Source organism: Podarcis tiliguerta (assembly GCF_965153285.1).
Source record: "Podarcis tiliguerta genome assembly, chromosome: 2".
NCBI classification, from domain to species: Eukaryota; Metazoa; Chordata; class Lepidosauria; order Squamata; family Lacertidae; genus Podarcis; species Podarcis tiliguerta.
Window position 1 is genome coordinate 68259704 of NC_139535.1, and position 24410 is coordinate 68284113.

General features: G+C 40.8%; 1 protein-coding gene across 8 annotated transcripts in view; it reads right to left on the reverse strand.

Annotated features, from left to right (window-relative positions):
• The window catches only part of SEPTIN8 (septin 8), a gene marked incomplete at its 3' end in the record, with an annotated part of 54420 nt that overhangs the window by 6292 nt on the left and 23718 nt on the right, over positions 1 to 24410 (reverse strand). For 3 of the 8 annotated variants that reach the window (XR_014507953.1, XR_014507954.1, XM_083427061.1), the window contains exons 3-9: positions 22817 to 23012; positions 20882 to 21068; positions 16392 to 16553; positions 14277 to 14373; positions 12225 to 12393; positions 11813 to 11945; positions 10291 to 10481 (exon numbers count right to left, since the gene is read on the reverse strand). Coding sequence is in view for 6 of the 8 variants with exons in the window: in XM_083427061.1 (XP_083283187.1) it covers positions 10291 to 10481; positions 11813 to 11945; positions 12225 to 12393; positions 14277 to 14373; positions 16392 to 16553; positions 20882 to 21068; positions 22817 to 23012 (1135 nt within the window). Of the gene's footprint in view, positions 1 to 2151; positions 9043 to 10286; positions 10482 to 11812; positions 11946 to 12224; positions 12394 to 14276; positions 14374 to 16391; positions 16554 to 20881; positions 21069 to 22816; positions 23013 to 24410 lie in introns of those variants that run through there. The other 5 variants (XM_083427063.1, XM_083427066.1, XM_083427064.1 and 2 more) reach the window with 4 other exon arrangements.

The following is a 24410-nucleotide window of genomic DNA, read 5'->3' on the forward strand; positions in this document are numbered from 1 at the left end:
ATTGAAGTTTGATAGTACAGCAACAGCTAAGCCATACTGCATCCCACACTTAGCAACTTTAAATGCAAAAAAATACTTTCATAAGTAACCTGCTCCCAATGATTCAAACAGACTTAAAAAGAAAGAAGAGGACAGACAGCAAATACAACTAAAGAACCTGAATAAAGCTTGCGGATCAATATTGCCACCCGGAATCCTAGATCAGCCTCTGGGCTGTCAGTGCCCCATCAGGCAGCTAGGGGTGTAAGCCTCCATTTTAATTTCCCAACATGATACAGCACTGGGCACTCTGGGAAATTAAAATGGCAGCAGCTGCTGCTACTGTCACTGCCGCCACCACCACAGCCAAGAAAGCCTGAGGGGTTCATCAGTATAATAGGCATGATATCAGAATGCACTTTGCCCCCAAATCTGGAAGCAGCCTAAGCAACACTGTTGAACCCTTCCCTGACACATTTGGCCATGATCTGGTTTCACCTGCAAAGCTTATTGCTCATCTGCCACAGTTCTTGTCACTTGTTGGAATATAGCATAAGGAGAGTCCAAAAGAAGCCAACTGGCTCATTTATTTCTCCTCGCCTAACTACACATACAAAGTCTATATGCAAAACCATTAATTTGCTTTTACTGTTTCCATTAAAGACGGAAGGATCCACGGCCCGACGGATAACTTTATCAGACTGTAACCAACTATTTGACCTTTCTGCCTGTTTTTGTCCTCACTCGCCACAAGATGTCCCTGCCTCTTAGAAGAAGATCAAGCCGAGCCCAAGTCACTCCAATATTTAAGACACCATGGTAAGACTTAAGAAGGCAAGTCCCATAGCTAAACTCTTGAGACATTACATTGTAAAAATAAGCGAAAGGTGACAAGTGTGGGGAGGTGCACTGTGCATTTGGGAACCCTATGAGATCAAGGTTCCTACACACGCAGGAAGTTGCCATGGATACGGAAGGGAACCTGCTTCACACCTTCCTCCCTCCATGGTTGAGGAGGGGGCAAAGTTAACATGCTTGCCCTTTCTTCCCCACCCCCAAACGTGTATTCCTTATACTGAATTGCAATACCTGTAGCAACTGTGATGCTTCAGAAGCCATTCAAAGTTCAGTTACTCATGCTATCATTTGTAAAAAGACATTACTTAAGAAAACTTATATGTCTGTTCTAGAGATGTATTTTTCAGGTGTTGTGAATCTTTTGGACCTGTACAAAGTGCATGCATCTCCCGCTATAACTTGAAGCAGTCGGTAGAAAACACTTTGTCACGACTCAGCATCCATTTGAGTGGGCCTGCCCTGAGTACAGCTCAGGCCCTTTTAAAGTGAAAGAAGGAAACACCATCTGGTGGACTATATGTTGGATTCCCTAGTTTCTAGGTATTTTCACCACCTGTTGGTCCCATTTTTATTAGCTGGCTCATTGTGAAGAAGCAGATTTCATGCAAGCATCCTCACTTGTTCTGCCCCAACAACTGCAAATTTGAAATTCTACAACTTTAGTTCCTTTTACCTGTAAAGGAAAGGCCTCTTCAGATTCTCTACCTTGGCACCTTTATGTTGCCAATACATTCCGTAATTCAGAGTTAAAACTATTATCATGGGAAGTCAATGCTGATAATACATGACAATGCAACTTCCTTAAACTTCTCTCTAACGAGATTATTCCTTGCACACACCATGTATATTAGGCACTTTGCCTCATGTCCAAGCCAAACATCATCTCCCTTAGATTTGACCAGAAGTGAAGCCTTGTGTTTCTTTTGAGCAAGTTTGGCCTTATAGCATTATGCTGTGCCATCTTGACAATTCTGTAAAGAGCAAGATAGCCTTTGATGTATACCAGAGCAGGGTAACAAATGTGTGAACGTGCTCCACCCTTAGGAGCAAAATGATATATAAGTATTTAATATCACCCAATGCAACTGCTTAAAAACCCAGACAAACCCTAATTCCAAGTGTTTGTGTATGTAAAATGGTCTGGACCCAATGAGATCAGTGAAATTATGGTTTCATCCCATCAGCTTACGGAGATGATAGATCAGAGGTTTACATGCAAACTGCATTTGTTAAATTATCCCCCCCCCCCCATTATACTGGTCTAATTGGTATAGGTTGAAAGGAATATATATATCAAAATAAAAAGACCAGAACTCAAAATAAAATGTAACATTTAATAAAAAGAAAGAAGTACAAAGGAAACTGAAAAAGTGAAAGCTTAAAAAAAACTTGTAAAACAAAAATGAAAGTGACATGTTAGCAATCCATGAAATCAGTTCCATAGGTTTTCCTGCTGCCTCCTTGTAAGTTTCATTCAGTACGATCTTCCAGGTGGAAATAACTGCTTTGCCCCAATCAAAATATGCAAACTACAAAATGAATAGTCATCTAAAATATGCAAGCTTGAAAACAGAAAAATGTGCATGTTCACTGGAAAGCGGTCTTTCCATTCGTCAAACTACATACAGAACGGAGAGATTTGAACAGATTGTTGTCTTCCTGTTTTTCTTACCTCACACATAAGAGGTGAATCTTCAAGCTTAGTTTTAAGAATTAATTTAAGATTAGTGTCACATTGTAATAACCAGGAACTTATTAAATAAGAAATAACATATAGAACCTACTATATGCAATTTGGTCTCATACAAAAAATGCAAAGTCAAGTACTAGCCCAGCTGAGAAAAATGATACTGGTTTCTACTGGGGAAGACTATTGCAGAAAGTTTAACAAAGAGACTGAGGCCAGCAAATGCTGAGGCCAGTATTTCACTAAAAATGACAAAATGGTCAGCACAACATAAAGGTACAAACACACAAACATACATATATATATATATATATAATTGTATTTAATATATTGTTACATACATTCTGAATGTCTTCATCAGAAATATATTGCCATTATGGCCATGTGTCTACATGTTTTATCTTTTCATTATTGCTACCACTTTTTCATAAACTTTCAAATAGGGCTGAAACAAAGTGATTGCCAGAAAGCCAATCAGAAAGAAAATATTTGCATAGATGATCTTGCTGCAACTGCTGGAAAACTTACCATGCTATATTAGTTTGCATATCTGATTTTAAAAACCGCACCTTTATTCCACAACCCTGCAGCCTTGTTCATATTAATTAATTTCCAGGCTCATGTGAAATCTTGTTTTCACACAAGCGGACATGGTTTGCTTTTGCAACTTTAACCGATCGCGTGTCAGGATTGTCATCGTGTACATAATGCAGCATATTTGATCCTGTGCACAACCATTCCCCCTTCCCTACTATTTTGAAAGCTAATATTTTAGAAAATATATTTAGCTTAATAGAGGCACAGCCTTTTTATTTATTAAATTCAGATTACTACAAACACCTAAAAAATGGTTAACTATCCACTATACCACCATTAGGTGGGTCTGCTATTAAACAGTACCAGTATAATTTTTTCATGAGGTTTTTTTTACAATTATCAAGTAATACTGCAACATATTTTTCAATATATTCAGACATTGTCCTTTTAAGAGAAAAACAAACAAACAAACAAAAGACAGGGTTTCAATATCTGAGCAGGTGTAATGGGCTTCTGTGGGAAAAGATGAGGAACCTTAGACCTGGACTATAGCTAAATGCTACTTTGAGACAAGCAAGAAAAGATGCCTTTTGCTGTTTTAAAAATTAAAAACGGGCTATGCTACAGCACTGAAGAGAACTGAAGTGGAAGGTTAAATTAATTCCATAGCAAAAAAGAGATGTGAACTGTCACAGAGATGGGGGAAGGTGGTGGTGGGGAACTGTGTGACCCCTGGCTTGTCCATGTCTCCCTTTGGGTGACAGGTGCATCCCAGGTTTGCACAATACAGCAGAAAAGAACTGGCAGGATACTCTCAAGCTGTGTACACATTATTGGCTTAAAACGGAGGGTTTTTCTTTTTCATTGTGTTTCATAACTGCATTTGCATGCTGTTGTACACATCAGCATGCCTTGGTATATTGTTCCCACCTGAGGATGGAGACAGGAAAGGGATACTTTTACCCAATGAGCAGTTCTCAGCTCAGATGGGAGCTGGCTTGGCGGGGCTGGGGTGGGCAGGAATAAAAATGCAGTCTTCCACAAGGAGCTACAGGCTGCGGCTAACTTTGTCATCCATGGCTTCCCAAACCAGTGGTGGGAGCCCACTGAATGCAGAGGAAACAGGAGTGTGTACACAAGCCTTACTAAGTATTCCAGCCTCCCATCTGTACTTCTCTATGCAAACAAGCTCTTACAGCTAGCCGTGAATATGGGTTTTCTCACCAAAGCTTATGGAAAGAATAAAATGTGATGTTCAACAACGTTGTGGAAGTTCGTAGATGACCTGAGAAATCTTTGCCCTGCAGCCCAGTTAGTGTTAATTGGGCCATGCAACTCATTTTTCCTCACTACAGGGAGATCTGCTGGACATGGAACTTTGCCATTTTCACTTTTAATTCATGAAGGTGTCCAACGTATATGTGCATCCCCACTCACAGCAAGCAACCCTGCTGGATCTCAGGGTGGCCTGCCTGGCAGGCTGAGATGCTCCTAAAAGTTGCAGTCATTTCACAAGCCCTTGTCTCAAATGCATCCTTCCACAAAGCATGTGGCAAAAAGGCATGATACATTTGGAAAAGCAAATCATGTTAAGAAGCCCTCTTAATTTCGTCTAAAGGGGCTTTTTTGGATTTGGTCAACTCATGTGCGTGAGCTTGGCTAAAGAACGTAAATCTGCACAAAGACATTGTCTTAAAAATATTCACATCTAGGTGTTTGAAGGATTACTTTAACTGATAGCTGCCTTCGGTTCAAGAAGTACAGGGAATTCTTTCTATCAAAGCCATTTTTACTGATTGTTTCGCCGCCACCATAAAAAGGAGAACATCACCTTCCAGCCACTGAAATATCCAAATCCTGTTTGTTTTAGGATAGTCAAAATCAACAGGTTTAAAAAATGGGAGCAGCATTAAAGGCAGAAGTAGCATCCAGAGTGGAGATGGATGCCGAGAGTGATTTATAAACATTAACTGCAATTTTCTAGGTTCTACTTTTGATTATGGAGTTGTAATTTATTTTATTTATTATTAAAAATAATAAGTTTGAGGATGAACATCTACTCAGACTGGAGCATACACTAGTGAAAGAAAAGGAACTACTGTTTAATAAGGAGTTGCACTTCAGCAACATAATATAAATAGCAGAACAATATACAAGATGTTTGTCTTATTTAAACTGCACACTAGTGTGCACGTTATGAAGTAGAAACTGCCTTCTTCAAATAATAAATTTAAAGTGTCACTTCAAGCTCGTAACGCATTCAGATTGCAATTTTTGTTAAAAATAAAATATTGGCGATATTCAACCTAAAATAAATTTGAAAAATGAAAATAAACAGGTTCCCAACAGAAACTTTTATATGGAATTCTTTCATCAAGATTGCATTTTTAAAAATGTATTAGATATAGTTAGGGCCATTTTATAAATAGATAGTAATTCATTGGGTTTAAAACAAATTAAACCCCTGACATTTCAGAACTAGCAATACGAGTGTTTTCCACAGGGAATCTGCAAAGACAAGGCAAATGTTTTCTTAAAAACGTTAACATCCTGCATAGTCACAATCCAGTCACTGAAAAACGCACCAGATGGTCAGTTTGTCTTTCATGCTGTTTCACTTGCACAATGGTATGACAGAAGGATTCACAAGGTGGAAAAGCAAGCAACTAAAACATATGAATGCACAGAGTCCGCTCCTGGCATACAAGTCTGTGTGTGAGATCAACTGAAACGAAAACATAAAAAGCAAAAATTAAACCATAGAAAATCAAACATAACGAAAATGTAAAGCAATATCATATACCATGTTAGTGGCAAAAAAGCAATGTGATCCTTTGGGACTTACATGCCACACTAAACCAAGGTCTAGTGTTGTGTGAATAAGCCTCCCCAAGCCTGTGCAAAGCATCAGGCAAGTATTCTCTTCCCTTCCTCTGTTGTGCAGCCAATAGAACTTCTGCTGAGTTTAGTTTCGATTCCAGAAAATATTGGCTTAGCATTACATATGAACCTGGTATCCTGGTTTAAATCAATCCATGGTTAGTTTCCAAACAAGCCAATCTCAAACTATGGATTATGAAGCTGGCTTGTTTCACTAACCATTACTAGTTTCCAACCAGGATTGCTGGTACATATGTAATGCCAAGCTGAGTTAATTTGCAAGTTAAACTAAGCTCAGCAGAAGTCACACTCCTGGCTGGAGAAGAAGGAAAGTGACGTGAGTGAGTCTGACTCTTTGCTTGGGCTTGCGAAGGTTTGGTCACATAACATTAAACCATGGTTTAATGTTCTATGTAAACCAGACCACTCCATGATCAAAATCAAATCATTCTTGCCTTACTTTTTAAAAAAGACAAAACAAAAAAATCTAATTAATTGCACTAGAGATAAGATTAATCAGTTTACCTGAATAACAGACCACAGGTTTTAAACTTAGGAGTCATCTAGTTCAATCTCAGGCATTTCTGTTTTTAGGATCTCTGTTAGAAGGACTTGGGTCTGTTCAAGATCCTGGATTGGCGGTGGCTGACACTGGCGTTCTAGACAGGCTATTGTGACTCACTTTAGCTCATCATCTTGCTCATGCTAAATAGGATAGTTACGCTGCTGCTCCATAAGATTAATACAGAAATATAAATAGACTATTCACCAAAACTGAATTTTTTTAAAAAAGAAAAAGAAATAGGTACTAGTACTGTTAGATAGAACTAATCATGATAACCAGGCATCTGTCAAGAGGATACAACATTATATTAAGCTTAACACAAGCACAAATCATCACCAACATTCTTAATTCACGGAAGACAAGAGGCTGAAATTTAGCATGCGTAAAGAACAAAGAAGCCTCTTATATATGAGACAGAAGCCCCTATAGCAATCTTATAGCCCAATTCTGTAACTTTTCTACAACTTGTGCTAGACCTTTTAGTTTGAACTACTAGATGGGCAATTTATCTTACAATCGCCATCATCCACTTACCTAGGGTAAGTATGCATGGAAAAAATAGATTGCACTGTGTATTACACAGCAAATATTACATCATCTGAGACTATGTAGTTGTTGATCAGTTCTGTAGCTTAGTCACACAATCATATCATCTTTTAAAAAAAGATTAAAAAGGTATAAATCACATAAAAACATTAGGGTTCTTTACTTGAAGTTAAATAGTTAATGCAAAACTACTAACATTCTGAGGCAAAGCAAATTGCCAGAATTTTGTAACACGCATTAGCTCAGAAAGTCATTGGCTGTCAAGTTCACATCAACTTTGCTTCAGGCGAGTTTCCCCCCCAACCTTGCCTACACCATTTTTTGCACCCTCCCAGCTCTGGTACACTACATGCCACTTGCAGAATGTCATCCATTCCTCTCTTTTACACTGTAGCTGCAAGGACAGCAGTTATTGTATTACACAGATCATTAAAAAATCTCTTATAAAACCTGCATTATTACTCCTAGGGCCCAAGCTGCGTGCATTGTATCTGGGCAGTAATAAGCAACTAACAGAGATCACGGATCCAAGGCGGGCTATTTGACATCCCTCACAATATTATCATTGGAGGATTCATTCACATGGTAGAGTGATGTCACCCCACTTCCTGACAACAGTAGGAAAGAAGGATTCCCCACCATGATCCCAACACAGGCAAGTTCCTTCTTTACAGATGTCACTAATCTAGCAGTGGTCCAGGCAGAAGTGGCTTTCATGCTACAAAGGTAACACGTGAGCCCACTCTTGGGAATAAGAATCTGGAAAAGTTGGCAGCTAGTATCAGCTGAGCCTGACCTCTAACAACAGCATGAGGATATCAACACATGTGCTAAGCAACTTCAGGTCTACAAAGACCTTCACAACAATGACTATAATTGCACGACGAAGAAAAATAGGACTGTGCACCCTTGCCCTGCCTCCACATCCGTGCTAGCCTCTCTCCAATTCTGTCTCTGTGTTGGGGGCATGTCTGCAATGCAGGAGCCTGATGGACATGTGGGCTTTCCCTGTGAGCCAGAACCCTCAGCAAACATGCACAAACAGCATTGGGAAGTGGTGGCAGGAGGTACCAGCACAGTGTGACAGTCCTGATCTCTTTCCTCACAGGCTTGTTGTTGTGTGGTTCTGAATACCTGAACAGGTGAGTTGCCTCTGACAGAACTGAGGGTAGAAAAACCAGGGGAAGAGGTCTGAGGAGGCTACAGACCACAGCAGAGACTAGAATGCCTGTTACATTCTCTAGAGTTAACAAAGCATCAAAACTGTCGTACTAGTCCTTGAATGGACCAGAAGGAGAAGATACGCACAACTTCTGCAGCTGGTTGGCTAGGTATGCATATGAATGCTGGCAAGTATTCATAGGCAAGCATAGGTTGAGGAAGACGTTTCAGCGTTATCCTCGCCTTTTTAAGTAAAGGGCACCTTTAATCTCAAAGGCTGGACATGCAACCGTATCACACATGGCAATACTTTGAAACAAAGACTGCGTTACAGCAGATCACTGAAAACCGTCGGACGTGAATCAGAGTATATCTCATAAAACAAGCTATGGCTCTTGGATCCTAGATCAAGTAGAAGAGATGCTAAAGATGAGAGGCAGGCGTCCTCCATAGTATTAGCAAGAAAAAGAAGTATTAGCAAGAAGAACAATAAATATGCCACAGAAGTTTCAGTACATTCTAAGCAGGAAAATTATTAATTTGCAGTGGAGGGATTTCATTGTCTTCAAACAATCTCGCACAGGTAGCAGGAAACTGTACTTAAATTTAAACTTGAACTGAGCTAATCCTTGCCTTGTATTCTCACCTTCATTATCATTATGATGCATGGTTACCAAAAACAAGGCCTGGACCTCCATGAACTTCAATATTTTAATAAGTATAAAATACCAGGTGTAGCAAAGTAGTAGTATGGTTTTTATCCCTGTTTATCCCCATTTTGTACTGCAGCTGGCTCAACTACGAGTAGCAGCTATAAAGAGAAGATAACCTGCCGGAAGAGTACATTGGAGAAACACTTTTAGCAGCTGATTCAAAACAAAAATGTGCTTATTCGGATATTGAAAACTCGTTTGTGGAATTCAGTATCACAAGATACAGTGTTGTCACTGGATTAGACAGCTTTACAATGAGATCCAACAAATATATTTTGAATATGGAAGTCCTGTTTTAGTCTGCCAGTTAACACTGGAGACAAAGATCAAAACACTGGAGACAAAGATCAGAACACTGGAGACAAAGATCAAAAGTGGTATCTCCACAATATCCTCTTTTCTAGACTTCCCAGAGACATGGCGGGCCCCTGTTTGAACTAGAAGACCTTTGATCTGCTCCAATAAGGTAATTGCTAGGGTCCCATGTACCAGTTTATCTGCATACAGAATACGCTTTGCCTGAGGGAAGGTTCCCAGTTTTATCTGTAAGATCTCCAGTCAGCAAGATCTCACACAGCAGTGTAGGAAAGATCTCTGCCGGAGACTCTGGACAGACACTGCTTCTCAGCGTAATGGGCTGGATTGGCTAATGGTCTGACTTTGTATCAAGGCAACTGCACACATTCATGCGGAGGTATGACACAACATGCAGCCTGAACATTAAATTTGTCCACTATAATGAGTAGACCTACATGGAGAACAGAACCTACTCTAACCAAAAATAAAATCAACTGCATTTCAAGATTCCATGGAACAAGAATCCCTGTTGGGGATGCTTAATGTCAACACTACATAAAACAATACCGATTTATTTATATACAACTCTCTTATTTCCCTTTCATGGTGGCCAGTAAACAAAGAATTAATACTAGTTGTGTGTATATGCGTGTGTGTGTGTGTGAACTTGTTTTTGTATGAAATTGTTTTATGCTTGTTTTCATTGCTAATGCACTTCAGGAAAAAGTGACAAGACTATCCTGGGGCCAGAAGCAGCATTTACTGGGTCAATCTTCATTAGTCTAAGATGGAGGTCTTTCCCCTCCTCAAATCTTTGGTATGGTTGCAAAACTACGGGTAAAATTTATACAACATTTCCTTGGCTTATTCTGTTAGAATGGGAAATTGGGGCTTCTTTATGATTCTGGAAATTGTCTAAACCGCTTCTTGAGCCCCTCCTCATTCCTTCCCACCACTTTTTTTTTTTAAATAACTCATCTGTTGCAATATTTTTAGATGACTTGACTTGGGTGTGAATGTCTTGGGAAAGGATGGAAACAAAGTGAAGCTCATGTCAAACTGCTTACTTTTTCTTGTCTTTGTCCTTCTTCAGCGGCTGCTGTGAAGTGGCTTGCAGAGACTGACACTGCAGGGTTTCAACTGCCACTTTCCTCCTGTTGAAGGCGTTCATCTCCTCCTCCAGCTCTCTTCTCTTCTCCTCCACTTTCCTCTTCTCTTCCTGATGCATTCTTTTGAGATGTTCAAACTTCTCATGCAACTGGCCAAAGGAGGGGAGGAAAAAACCCAGTCAGTGCTGCCTCCACTGCCAGGAAGTAGAACCCAATCCTGACCGACAGCAGGGCACTACCATCCAAACAAGTGTGTCCTATAGGTCACCAGAGTTAAACCCTAATGAGAAACACAGATGTCCCTTCTGAATCCAGCACTGCTCTGATTAACATCTACGTAATGGATCCATGTGGGACGGACTAATTTTGCTTCTCAATACACCTGCATACCACCATGGGAAGAATAATCTGCCTGACTTGTGTGGGTTCTTTCAACAGACATCAGTGGAGCGACCACTATAGTGAAAACAGCAGTTCCTCCACTCCATTAATATATGGCCTGGCCCTTAGCTCCAGCTGAAGAACAAAGGTTTACAATTATTTGACAGCCACTTGCCTGACCTTCATGTGTCAGATTAGCCCCTTGTGCTCCTGAAGGATAGCAACATGCCTTCATGATTACAGTGGTACCTCATGTTACGTACTTAATCCATTCTGGAGGTCCGTTCGTAACAGCAAACTGCTCATAACATGAGGCGTGCTTTCTCTAATGGCGCCTCCCACTGCTGCTGTGCCGCCGGAGCGCAACTTCCGCTAGCATCCCGGGGTAAAGGTCGCAACAAGGGGCATCTACTTCCAGGTTAGCGCAGCGCATAACTCACAGCATTCGTAAGGGGGATGGTACATAACACGAGGTGCCACTGTAGTTGAAAGGTTTCTTTTACAAAAAATGAAGCAGCTCATAGCTAGGGTAAGATAATGCTGGAGGTATGACATGGATGCAGTCATTTTGGGATTGTTTCATCTAGGTTTTAGATACCGAAAGCCCTGGAGCAATAAACCTTAATCTTAATAAATTCAAATACAACAATTCAGAAGTTTTAAGACTTTCCTCCACAACCTTCATATAAAATAAAAGTTTGAGCCAGCCTATGAAATAAACTGGCAGTAGTTTCTCACACACAAAAAGTAAGGTATATACTACCACAAGGTAGTCAACAGCAATAGATTAGATGGCCTTTAAAAATAGATTAAACAAATTAGGGAGCAATTCTAACCCTCTAATGCATTCCCCACAGGATTAATGTCCCTTTAATGCTCCCAGAAGGATCTGGCTGCTCTTATCAATGGAGACAGAATGCTGGATTTGACAGGCCTCTGTTGGATCCAGCAAGGAAGTTCTCATTTTCTTTGCTTCTCAAGTGCTGGAATATTGTAATTGTAGTGTCATAGGTATACACACTCACACTCACCCCCACCCACCACCCATTACTTCTGGCCATATGAATCTGTGGCCCAGATTCCATTCTCTGCCACTCACTTCTCTCTCCTTTTCTTTCAGTTCCAACTCTGTTTCCTTGACCTTGTTCACAAACATTTGCCTCATTTCTTCCTCTTTCTTCTGCAACTCACAGAGGAATTCTTTTCTCTTGGTCTCATAGGTTTCTTGAAGGCTGGTTAAGACACAAAAGACACACAAACCTCAAATCACTTAGACGTTAAAAGGTGCTGAAAAACAACAGAAGACAATAAGCAGCTATAAAGCTACACCTGCGTACATGTGCTGCGCATGCATGTGTCATAGAGGGAGGCGGTGAGGCAGTAAGGACATGACACATTACTGTCATCCTGCTTACGAGAGTGCCCCAGATTCTGACAGAACTTGCAGCCTTCACACACCTGTGCAGGTATTCCAGCAGAAAGTAAGAATGGAGAGGATGATGCTCTCTCACCTGAATGGCTGGCTGTCAGGATCAGTATCTTTGAAGCCCATTTCTTCTAGCTTACACCGCCTGTAAAGCTCGTAGTGGCGAGTGTGAGTTTGCTCCCGCAGATCTTCCATGTTGACACGGATCAGCATCTCTCGCAGCTTTACAAAGTCACAGTGGCTTTCATTCTCAACTGAGCAAATGAAGAGAAGGAGCATAGCCATTGTGAAAAAATTGATGGTTTATACCAGGGGTCAGCAAACTTTTTCAGCAGGGGGCCGGTCCACTGTTCCTTAGACCTTGTGGGGGACGGACTATATCTTTTGGTGGAAAATGAACGAATTCCTAGCCCCCCCCCCAAATTACCCAGAGATGCATTTTAAATAAAAGCACACATTCTACTCATGTAAAAACACGCTGATTCCCGGAGTGTCCACAGGCCAGATTTAGAAGGCCATTGGGCTGGATCCGGCCCCTGGGCCTTAGTTTGCCTACCCATGGTTTATACACACCAACTTGACTCAAAATCCTGGGGTTTCCTTTGTTGGTGTAACGTTCTAAGCAGAATTGAAGGAGTGTTTCCTCCATTAAGAGAAGGACAGCTTCGTGCCGTCCGATTAGCAAACCTTGTAACACAATCCTATGCAAATTTACTCAGAGGTCACCCTTGGGTACAAAAGGGGCTTACTCTCTAGCAATTGCATTTCGGATTGCTGCCTCTGTATAAATAAATATGGAATGCAGGATATCATCCATATTATTGTTATGGTGATTTATTGTTTTAGGCTTGTTTATTTGGAAGCGGGAAATGATTGTGTCTGGTACCTATTTGAGTGAAACTGGTTTTTTAAAAAAATGTTTTTCATTTCTTTATTATGGTATTTATATATCACTAGTTTCTAACAAAAATATTGTGGTTGGTGGTACACACCAAAAAAGTAATATAAAATCATCAAAACATCATAAAATAAAAAGTACAGAACCAACAATGAACTGAATAAATTTTCTAAAAATACCTGATGAAACAAAAATGTTTTTAACAGATAAACACCAGAATTTTAGGTGCCTGTCTAATTTAATCGGGAACAGTCTTCTAAAACTACTGGTGCCACTATGCCTGAAAGCCTTGGTTTAAGGAGCAGCTTAGTTGAGTATTTAGCATGAATTTGTGGCGACCATGAGGGTGTTTTTGTATCCTTGTATTCAACTGTATTTTAATTGTGTATTGATGTATTTATTGCATTATTACCATCTGCTTTTGATTTATATTAATAGATCACCTGAAGTATTGTTTAATTGTTTTTGTATTTATATATAATTTATTTGTAATGTATATATTCAATTGTTTTATAAATGTATTAATTGTATTGTAAAATCACTTTGGGATTCTTCATAGGAAGCAATTAATAAATGAAAAAATAGCAACAGCATCTGTTTTTAATACACTTTGCTCTCTTTGGGAACCACTTTTAGCTCAACTTTGTTGTTGGAAAATCAGCTTACAAAAACAAATGTAAAATAAAATACCACAGAGCCTTGCCAGATCAGCATGCATATTTTTCATGTGTGCTTTTAAAGTCCCCCCCCCCCCCCGGGAACATTTCCACAGATACTGCAACTGACAAATAATCAGTAAAAATAAAAAATGTATAATGACACAATAAAATACCAGCCTAACAATGAAAACAGAGAACAGCCATCAAAATAAACTGCCAGGTGCTAAAAATTAGATGGTGCCAAGCACAATTAGGGGGGGGGGGGACCTAATTGTCATCTAAAGGTGACATGATAGAAATGTTCTTTAGGAAAGACTTTTATAGGAAAGAGGACTGTGACATTCCCTGGAGCTGAGGGCAAGCTGACTTTGGCATAAAACTGAACATTAGTAAACCCATTGGGCTAGTCATACTCTGGGTAGGTCTACTGGAATTAATGGTCCATTAGTCATGTCTATTCATTTCAATGGGTTTACTCCGAGTACGAATAATGATGACTACAGCCCATACAGCTACAAGAGCAGGAAACAATCAAGGAAAGTTTACACAACACTGTCAAGAGGCTTGGCTTCCGACTTACCTTGTACCACACCCCAAGGATATTGCCGAGCCCTCACCATTTTATTTCCAACCTTTACCTCTTCTGTGCTTCCTACAACAGCAAACGGCAGATGAGCCTAAAATGACACATAACCATGGAATTCAGTGCAAAATATAAAATGTCATTTGCGCCCTCAGCCTCAGTTCAACTCCTCATAGCACAGAATCACATTTCCCACATCTGTGGTATTGACATTTTTGCTGACAGCAGAACTGCAAAGAAAGAAACTTATTCTGAAAAAACTTCTGCTGTTACACTAAAACAAGACAGGGGGGGGGGGACCTAGCATTTTCAACTATAAACCAAGAACTGAAGATTTCACACAGACACTTTCTCCACGAACAACCTTTGCCAAAAAGAATGCTTTTGGGTAGATTATATATTCCATATCCCACCTGACTCTTCATTGCTCAGGCGTATACTATCACGTTGCTTGCTCAGGGCTTCCATAGATGGGACTCATGGGGTGAATCCTGACCATTAAATAACTGTTAGCAAGCTACTGCCCAAGCAAGAGGTTTTGCTTCAATGACCGCTTATATCTGAGATATAAGAGTAATCATATTGATCCACCCAACAGGGTCTTTATATGGACACAACTCAAAGTCAAAGAAAGGAAGGAAGGAAGGAATAAAGGAAGGAAGGAAGGAAGGAAGGAAGGAAGGAAGGAAGGAAGGTACTCTGGATGTCTGGTATTCCTACTCACTCAGCTTCCACAATCCACAGCTTAATCAGGTATAGGAAGAGGCAACTTGTAGGTCCTGTCACATATACAGTATGTTTAGAGATAGCATTGCAATTTCACTCCCCATTCCAAAGTTTGAGTGTGAAAGGGATGTTCCATATTTCTACTCTGGCACTGTCTGCTGTTATGAAGTTGACCATAGTGCAAGCTTAAGCAAAAGGCATTTTAAAAAGAGTGTCCAGTTCAGGTAACTGGGTTGTGTAAGACTATTTGTGTACTGCATTTCAGCATTCTATTTACTGGGAAAGTACTAAGTAATTTTGGTAATACCCATGAGTATTTATTGTATATGATGATAGCTGTGACAGAAAAGTTTGTTTTTGCTAGGGCTGGTTGGGTCCCCAAGTATTTTCTTTTTATTTCCCCCATGCCAGAAAAGGATTAATGTATGACAGCCTCTGATTGGCTGAGGTTCAGGGTGGGGAGTTGAAAAGGAGAGGATTTGGAGAAAGGGAGGAGGTTTTGGAGTAGGTTTGGATTGAGGGTGGGAGGATAGGCAGGAAGAGAGGGAGTGAGAGTTGGTTCTGGGTAGAAGCATCCACTCTGAGGAAAATATCACAAGCTAGAGAAAGAAGTCTCTGAGCTTAGTGTGAAGGGCAGTGTGTGGTGTCCTGTAAGAGTAATTAGGCCAGGAATTAACTGGGAGGCTGAGACTGAGACAGGAAAAGTAGAGGCTGTAAAGAGACAATTTACTTAGGTCTCATTCCAGTCAGGAGGGGAGAGATTCTTCTAGTATGAGAAGACTCCCAAACCAGTGAAACCTTGGGTCTATTACTTGGAGTACCTCAGGAGTAGGGTTGTCTAAGGGGTGTGTAACTGACATAAAGTACCACCTTGTTAAGAACCAAAGTATTAAGTGTGAAACAACTGAGAAAACCTTGAAGTGAAATAACATTGTAAACTGAAGTATCCTAAGTTTTATCCACTCGTATAATAAACTTCCTTGTTAAATAAAATCATTATTGTTTATTTGAACAAATCCTGCCTGAGACTCCTAATTATTAAGTTTTACCTCATGCAAGTCCCCCACAAGATCATCTGAGGCAGTTTGTGGGAATTTGTGGAAGTGGTGTTCTGTGAGGTGGGCACATTCTATTTGTAAGTGAGTGCGCCCCAATGGCGCCAGGGGAAAAAGGGCCACAGCGCCGTCGCAATAGCCAACCCAACAAGATCCCACTGCTTCCTTATACAACAAGGAGTGCTCCACCCTTGGCCACTGAGCATGGGAGGAATAGCACCAAAGCACTACTACAAACTGAGTTTACCAGTTCACACAAGCTTCAGTTTTGATATGTCACTGCTATCAATACAAAACTATAAAAACTTGTTGCAGTAAGCACATTACTCACATTCATCACAGAGTTAATCTCAGCCACAGCATCATCATCCGTGGGGAACTGATAGATCTGGACTCCATTGCTAACCAGTTCGCTCATGATCTTAATCTTAAACTTGTGCAACTCGCTCTTGGAAATGGTGTCAGCTTTGGCAATTATAGGGATAATGTTCACCTGCAAAAGAAATAAAACCAATGGAAGTATTTCTCCCCCGAAAGAGTTTTGGAGGCCTGTCATTAATTGCACTGTGTTAGGGATACTAGGCTCCCCCAACTTCATTTGTATAAGCACATTAAATTAGGTCTCCGCTCTTCTTTAATATCCCGTTGCCACCAATCCACCCATTTCAAAACCTCCTAGTAGTGTGTATAGTCGAAATTAATTAAGTTAGCCCTGTTCATTAACTTCAATAGGTCTACTCTTGAGTAAAAGCTAGCTGAATACAAGCTGTCTGGAGCACCAGCTAAGAGCAGAATGTTGCTTAGCATTGTGAATGCAATTCTGTCACATCAAACAGTTGAACTAGCAAGTGTTACCGCTCAAGCATGGAGTAGTCACCCTTGGCCACAGTGTATTCTCTTGCATTCGGATAGCCAAGGAAATTTACATTATTCTTCCAAGTATTATTAATGTACGTACAGTCATACCTCGGGTTACAGACGCTTCAGGTTGCGTTTTTTCGGGTTTCGGACCACCGAAATCCGGAAGTATCGGAAAGGGTTACTTCCGGGTTTCAGTGGTTGTGCATGAGCAGAAGTGCTAAATCACGCTTTGTGCATGCGCAGAAGCACCAAATTGCAACCTGCATATGCGCAGATGCACAGCTGCGGGTTGTGAACGCTGCGGGTTGCAAACGTGCATCCTGCATGGATCATGTTTGCAACCCAAGTGTCCACTGTAGTATGATTAGGACCTCTAAAGTAAAGCAAGAGGAAAAAAAGAACTATTCTGAGTGAAGTCAATGTGACACAATTAAATCTAACCATTGTCAAAAAATTGACTTTCTATCACAAAAATCTATTTTTTTCTGAGGCCTTGCAGTAAGTCAGCTAGCTTGGAGTTGTAGTCCAAAACATCTGGATGAGCAAGACTGTACCATGGGTATAAAGTAAAGCAGAGATCTACTTTGATCTGCTCTAATCCTGTCTGATAACAGTAGTTTGCTTTCAAGAGGCAAATGAAGAGAGATTTTGGCTGGGATTCATAACCCCCTCCATACAAACAGAAAACACACAATGTGTGTGAATAATACTTCCATTCCATGGCAGCCCCTTGAACCTCTTGGGTGCAACTCTGGGAGCTCCCTGTGTCAGGTAAGACTTTACACAGGTTGTAGGTACTGGATGCTACTGTTGGAAAAGAGCATGTTGTGCTTTAGATCTAAGCCTCCCCTTACTTTAATTTCCTGGCAGGCTTTGTGAACAAATGGAATTTATAAGCAGCTGGCAGCCAATTAAAATGTTGTTATTTCTTAAACCTAATTGCTAAACCATGCATTCACTGATTCCAGCAATTAGCTTGAAGAAATGCAGAGGTGCTGATTTTTTAAAAAGGTGAATTTATGGGGGGGGGGGAGCATGGATGTGTTCCAAAAAAGAACAGAGAAGCACGCTCTAAAAAAGCAGCATGAAAAAGCAATCCAGGCAACTTCAGGGAAATTGAGCTTAAAGTTGAATACCTGGTGGCCCACCAACACACAGGTACTTGAGTGACAATGGCTTTTCCATGTCTGCCTACAAAGTTCCCTGCAAATTCTATTTGCGTTGAATTGGCAGGTGCATGGCTTATTGCTCTTTTGCTGCAACAAAGCACTGTCAGGGTCATCAAGAAGACACAGTTGTCAGTGCTGGCCTGGATTAAAATAACTGCAGAACTAGTCTGTTCACCCAAAAGAGGCTTTAGGCTTTGCCCCCCTTAAACAGCAGCTTCCCTCACTCTGCTTTGGAAAAGAAAGAGTTGTAAAAGCAGTTTGTGATCTAGCTTGAGAGTCAGCCGCTGAAAAGAGTAAAATATGCCACTTGGCTGACCAAGCCAATTGTACAAGCCCACTCAGTTCTTTGGAGCCCAGCCACTATCTCCCATCACTATATTGTGAATTATAGAGCAAGCTGGATAACTTTTCATTATCTTGGGATTTCTCTTAAAATATCCCCACAGGTAATCAATCTGTCCTCCCAAAACTGCATCCAAAACTGCATCTTCTTGACCTTCACTCCCAATTCCATTTCCAGAGTTGGAAACAAAGCCAGAATCTCTCTTCTGAATTATCAGGTGAAGCCACCACAAGGAAAGAGCAAGCATGGAACGAGATTAAAGATATGCAACATCAGCATGCTAAAAATCGAAGCCAACATAATAAAACATACATGTATCATAAAAGCCCTTTTAGAAACAGGTGGTTTTCCAAAACAGAGCTGTACTTTACTGCACCAAAATGTATGCTGAGTTAAGATAAAGTGGTAAATGAGATAGGGTTGGATACTTTTAACTTGTGAGTGTCGAGATATGAACGGCTAGACATGGTGCAATCTCAGCCATCTATTATTTAATGTAGTAATTCAGCTTTGAAGACCATTTTTGGCTGTCTGGAAGTAATCAGATAAAGTAGGCAACAGATCCTTTGGTTATGACTTCAGCAGCACCCCAGTGCATGATGGGAGAGAGAACTGCGGAGAATGATCCTCCACCCTGGAAAAGCCTGGTGAAGTCATTTGGATGAACCAGATACATTAATATCACATGAAACCCAGACAGTCTACCCAGTGTCTGACATCACCATGCTGACATTGCAGAGTTGTTGAACAGCTGCCCCCCTCCCCATCAATGCACAGCCAGTTTCAGATGCCTACATCTTTGCTAAGCAGATGTTTGATCTCAAGCCAATGTAGTATCCAAGCCACATCTGAATCAGGAGCAGCTCTCGGAAAGGGACAAAGAGCAAGTTGGAAATTGAGAGCATTATTTCTACGTATCCCACAGACCTGGGTTCTTAGGTTCAGACTACACTTAATCATAACATTTTCTTTACCAAGGCACTCCATTCTGAAAAATTAGGATACCTCTCTGGCCACCAGAAACATACTGTTTATTATTATATTAATATTTATGCCCCTGTAAAGAACTTCCTGTGAGCTGTAATGAAAGAGAGCAAAACATGACAAAGTTCTGCAATGGAAGCACACAATCCTAGTTAGCCACTTGTCTTTCTACTTGTTATTTCTACTATTTTATTGTCAGCCCCATGCTTTGAGATCTTGATATCTTAAATACTCACTTCATATGGCAACAAAGACTAAACTGGAGCTATCAACCAGACCTTAATGTTTACTTGGGATTGATATTCTCTCTCTCTCTCATTTTTCTATTACATATGCATACTTGAGCATTATACACATATGAATCTGATTAAATATCTATGCATGCAGGATTAAGGATTCTGCCCGTGTCAGAAGTGGTTGCTGGGGGGTGGGGTGGGGATATAGTATAGCCTCCAAACAGCAACACACAAAAGTAGTGGGCAAAGCTCAGCATATGCAGCTCAGGATTCAAGCTGATGGAGCCGAAATATATAAGTGACTCATCTCTATTTCTCAGCAGATGGAGTTCCAATTAATCCTTAGCAAAGTGCATCATTTGGTCGTTTAAAATGTTTTACGTTCTTAAAGTTAAAAAGGTCACCCAATAAAAATGTGAACTTTTTTGTTTTGGACATGAATCCTTTCACGTGAATGACCTTTGCCCTCTGCCTCAAGCTCTCCTCACAGCATGGACTTCAGAAGACTTGCTTTTTCACTTTGAACATCACACACCTAGTCATCAGCTAGGAGGAGAGTTGGCTGGCTGAGCACATGCTGCATGGAAGCAATTATCAGCATTGCTAAGATGGTCTACATCTGGCTACAGCCACAAATGGTTGCTGCCTTATTGAACTCACCAGAACAATGCATCCCAATGACTACTGCATCAGAACAACTGCCGTTAACACAAACTGATTTACGGCGTTGACCATCTTCTTATAACTTCTGTTAAGTTGTTTCCCACACGCAATAGTCAGGTCTGTCTTACTTTAATCAGAACAGTGATACGTAAATTCCATAAGCCTACAGGATTTCCTTCCCCTAACCTATTTCCCCAATCCATGCATATCTCAGCACTGTTGATGCACTCTGGATTGCTCAAAGAGAGACATTCACAACAACAAATTTTATAACGCTGAAGTGGCCTAGAATGAGTGTAATGAAGTGGGAAAGATAGTGTCTAAGGCAACTGCTGAGAACAGGGAGTCTTTTACCTCCTTGGCAGAAGAAGTGAATAAACATTTATATTTATTGATTTAGACCATTTCTATGCCTCTTAATATTTTAAAACAATCTCTAAGTGGCGTACAGAAAACTAAAGCAAATAAATTAAATTACACAGTGATTGGTGGTTGAAGGTGCGAACCAAGGCTTGTACTTAATTGAAAGTCAATGCTCGTAGGACGTGTGAGGTAAAGCACATACCTTACTATCCAGCTTTTTCATGGTTACCAGATCCAAGGACTTCAGCGAGTGACCAGTTGGAGTGATGAAATAAAGGCAGACATGGATTCTTGTATCATGATAATTAAAGAGGGAACGCCGGATTTTGAGCTCTTCTTGTAAGTAGTTTTCAAACTGCGTGTCAATGTAATCTACTATCGGCCTGTAACTAAAAACGAATTCCATTAGCAACCTGAATGCTAAAGTTAACAAAGAAAGACTGGGCACTTTCAAGGATGCTGTGAAAGGAATGGCCCAGTCTCCCCCATCTGCCAAGCTTTGATAAGAATTCTGTGCAAGAGATGTTAAAAACCCTTAGTGCTAACTGATGACAGGTTACCTCATGAGGTAAAGCTAAAATTAGGCAGAAGGTGGTGCACACACAAGAAGTGAAACTGGAAATAAGGCCAAAAGCACTTCTGGGGAGGAGGGGTGTTATGCTGATGAGCTGAACTTGATAACTTTGTTATAAAGCAGAAGTGATAACATGAAACCACAGTTACTCACTACACACTTGAGTTATAACCAAGGATGTTCACACTGTTCATATGTCAAGTGAGCATCTAATGGCAGCTCATTTACGGAGTTCACAGAGTTAGTTGGGTTAGTCACCATCTGTCAGATGAACCAACCGTACAGAGTGGTTGCAAGGCTAAAATACTGTTCCACACTCCCCGGATGAAGGTCAGGATACAAATAAAACTAAGAAATACATAATTAAAGTATAATACAATAAATATTTGAGAGGCATTTACTCAATTCATTACCCACCCTTCACCATAAGGTCCCAACTGGTGGGTATTTATTTATTTTTTGCAACTAGTTTTCCTCATGGCTGAGGAAAACCACAAGCTACCCTGAAAAGTAAAAAATCGGTAAGAGATTTGATCCTTACAAACTAAAATGCTGAAGTTTTAAACAAATGTTTTCAGTTACACAGCCTAAAAAGGATTATCGGGGTTTAAAAAAAAAGTGTGGGAGAAGAAAAAGAGCATGGGAGGGGGGGTCCAAGTCTGCATTACATTATGCATCTTTTACTCAGACATCAACTGTCCTCAGCTACTTGTTTCTAAGAATGGAAGCCAGAGAAGGGTGGGGGCTTCATGCAAAGTGATAGGGTCACAAAGGAACAGAGAAAGCACTGATTGTTTATCATCTGCCGAAGAAGAGAAGAGCAGCCCTGTTGGAGCAGGTTAAAAGGTCCGTCTAGTTCAGCATCCTGTTTCCCACAGTGAACAACCAGATGCTTCTGGGAAGCCCACAAGCATGACTGAAAGGCCCTCTCCTGTTGATGCTCAGTGCCATTATGGACCTAGGATTCCTTCCTCCAAATTGTTATTTCCCTCACGCTGGAGGAGGCACATAAGCCGCCATTTTGCAAATGAGTCAGGGCAAAAGTTAAGAACCAATTAGCTTACTGTTTAGAGCAATGGGACGATAGACAGAAGCAGTTAATGGAAGGGAGGAACAGCACCTCAAGCATCAACCTAGGTGTAACCCACCGAGTTGAGTAATCAATAATCAATACAGCCGGTATGTCCAAAGGCCAGAGGTTTAGGGTCAACATTCAGTACATAATGTCCCACCAAGCCCAACTGTGAATGGGATAAGCTTAGTAAATCATTGTGTCCTAAGCTGCCCATTGCTAACCTGGTGCCCTTCAGATGTTGTGGGCCGCAACTCCCATTGGCCCCAGCCAGTAATAGAAGTTGCAGTCCAAAATGACTGTGTTGGCTGAGGTTGATGGGAGTTGTAGTCCAAAACATCTTGAGGGAACCAGGTTGGCGAAGGCCACCCAAAGCAGCTGATCACATTATGCATGGCCACTCTCATGTGAGGCCCAGCTTATTCCCAAGACATTCCTTTACACGTCGAAGCACTGCAGGCTTTTCTGCACCAAATCGGAAAGTGACTTGCCTTTCATCTTTATTGATCTGATCCCCAAACCCCACAGCATCTACAATGGTTAATTTCAGGTGGACGTTGCTTTCCTGCAGGTCGTAAGTCCGTGGCCGCAAGCGAACAGCGTGCTCATAGTGACTGGCTTCTTCAGTCTCAAATGTTGTATTGAAGAGAGTGTTCATCAACGTTGACTTCCCAATACCAGTTTCACCTGAGAAATTCCAGAAATAAGGAGATGATTTCAGAACAAATGGATTTCAGGGAGTTCGCAATAAAGACCCTTTGATTTGTCTACAGCTTTCTCCCCAAAGGCTTCTAACAAACAAAACAAACCTTCAGTATGTGCAACTCCTCAATCTCTGTTAAAACACAGATGGTGTCTCCCACCTCCCACCCACTTCCTTTGTTTTAGGAGCAAAAGGCAGTATTAATAGCATGAGGCAATATCCTTTCTATAAACATGCCACTTTCTTTTAAGTTCGATCCTCTGTGCTGCTAAGCAGCCACGGATTAGCATTGCTTTTCCAGACATAAAACTGAAAAGAGCAGCGAGATGTGAAGACTAATAAGGGAAAGGTTTACAGAATGTCAACACGATCTCTCCGCAACCCTATAGGAAACTTCCAATGTTCTAATTATGGGCAAACTCCCCTTGAGAGATCATGAATCAGTGTGGAATAGTGTAATAATTTCAATCTAGTCTGGATATTTGACAGATGGCAGAGCACCAGAAACCCCTGGGCTGGTGTATGATGCAAGGACATGTTGCAAGGAGAGCTGGCAGAGTAAATGGGAAGTGAATCAGGGAATACTTGCTCCTGGCTATGGCTGGCGGCTACCCAAGCTTGTGAAATAGTGGAGCTGTTTTGTCAGAGAGGCACTGAAGTGTGGGTATATTTTGAAACATGAGTTAACAGAAAGCTTTTGAGGCTGGCCCAGTCCCATTAGTAACCAAGATTCTATCAAGACATTCCAAGCCACAGAAAGGGTCTTTATACATTTCTTTTGATTTATGGCCTTTAACCTTAATCCTTCCTGCTTGCCCATACTGCTGCCTACGCAACTACAGTATATGCTTAGTCTTCCTGTCAGAATCAATGTCGATCATCTTTATTTTGTTACATTAATCTGAGGTGAATGGAGAACAGAGAAAGGAATTCAGCATTATTGGGGGTTTCCTTAAAATCAAGGTCAAACTCTTCTTTTCTGAAAGCACATATCCAAATGCCATCCAGCTACAGGCTCAGAAAAGCAGGCCTTGGAGGTCTGAACAACCTTTAAAACTACAGGTTGTTCCAATAATAAGGATAAAAATATCCCAATTCCATCGCGCTGTTTCTTTAAGTCCCACCACAATTACGATCATTTGCTCCCCATTTGTTCTAGTACAGAAAATAAATGATGCTTCCCTGGTTAAATAACTTAGCTGGTTAAAAAGATGTGATGTGAAAAACAAGGGAAAGGGGAAACATACCAATGAGTGTGACAAAATCACATAGAAGTTTTTGTACACACCTATAGCTCTCAGTAGAGACCTGGAGTATATTAAATTCTCTCCTGAGCTATTTTACTAAGCAGAAACCATGAGCACATAGAACAATGTATTTAA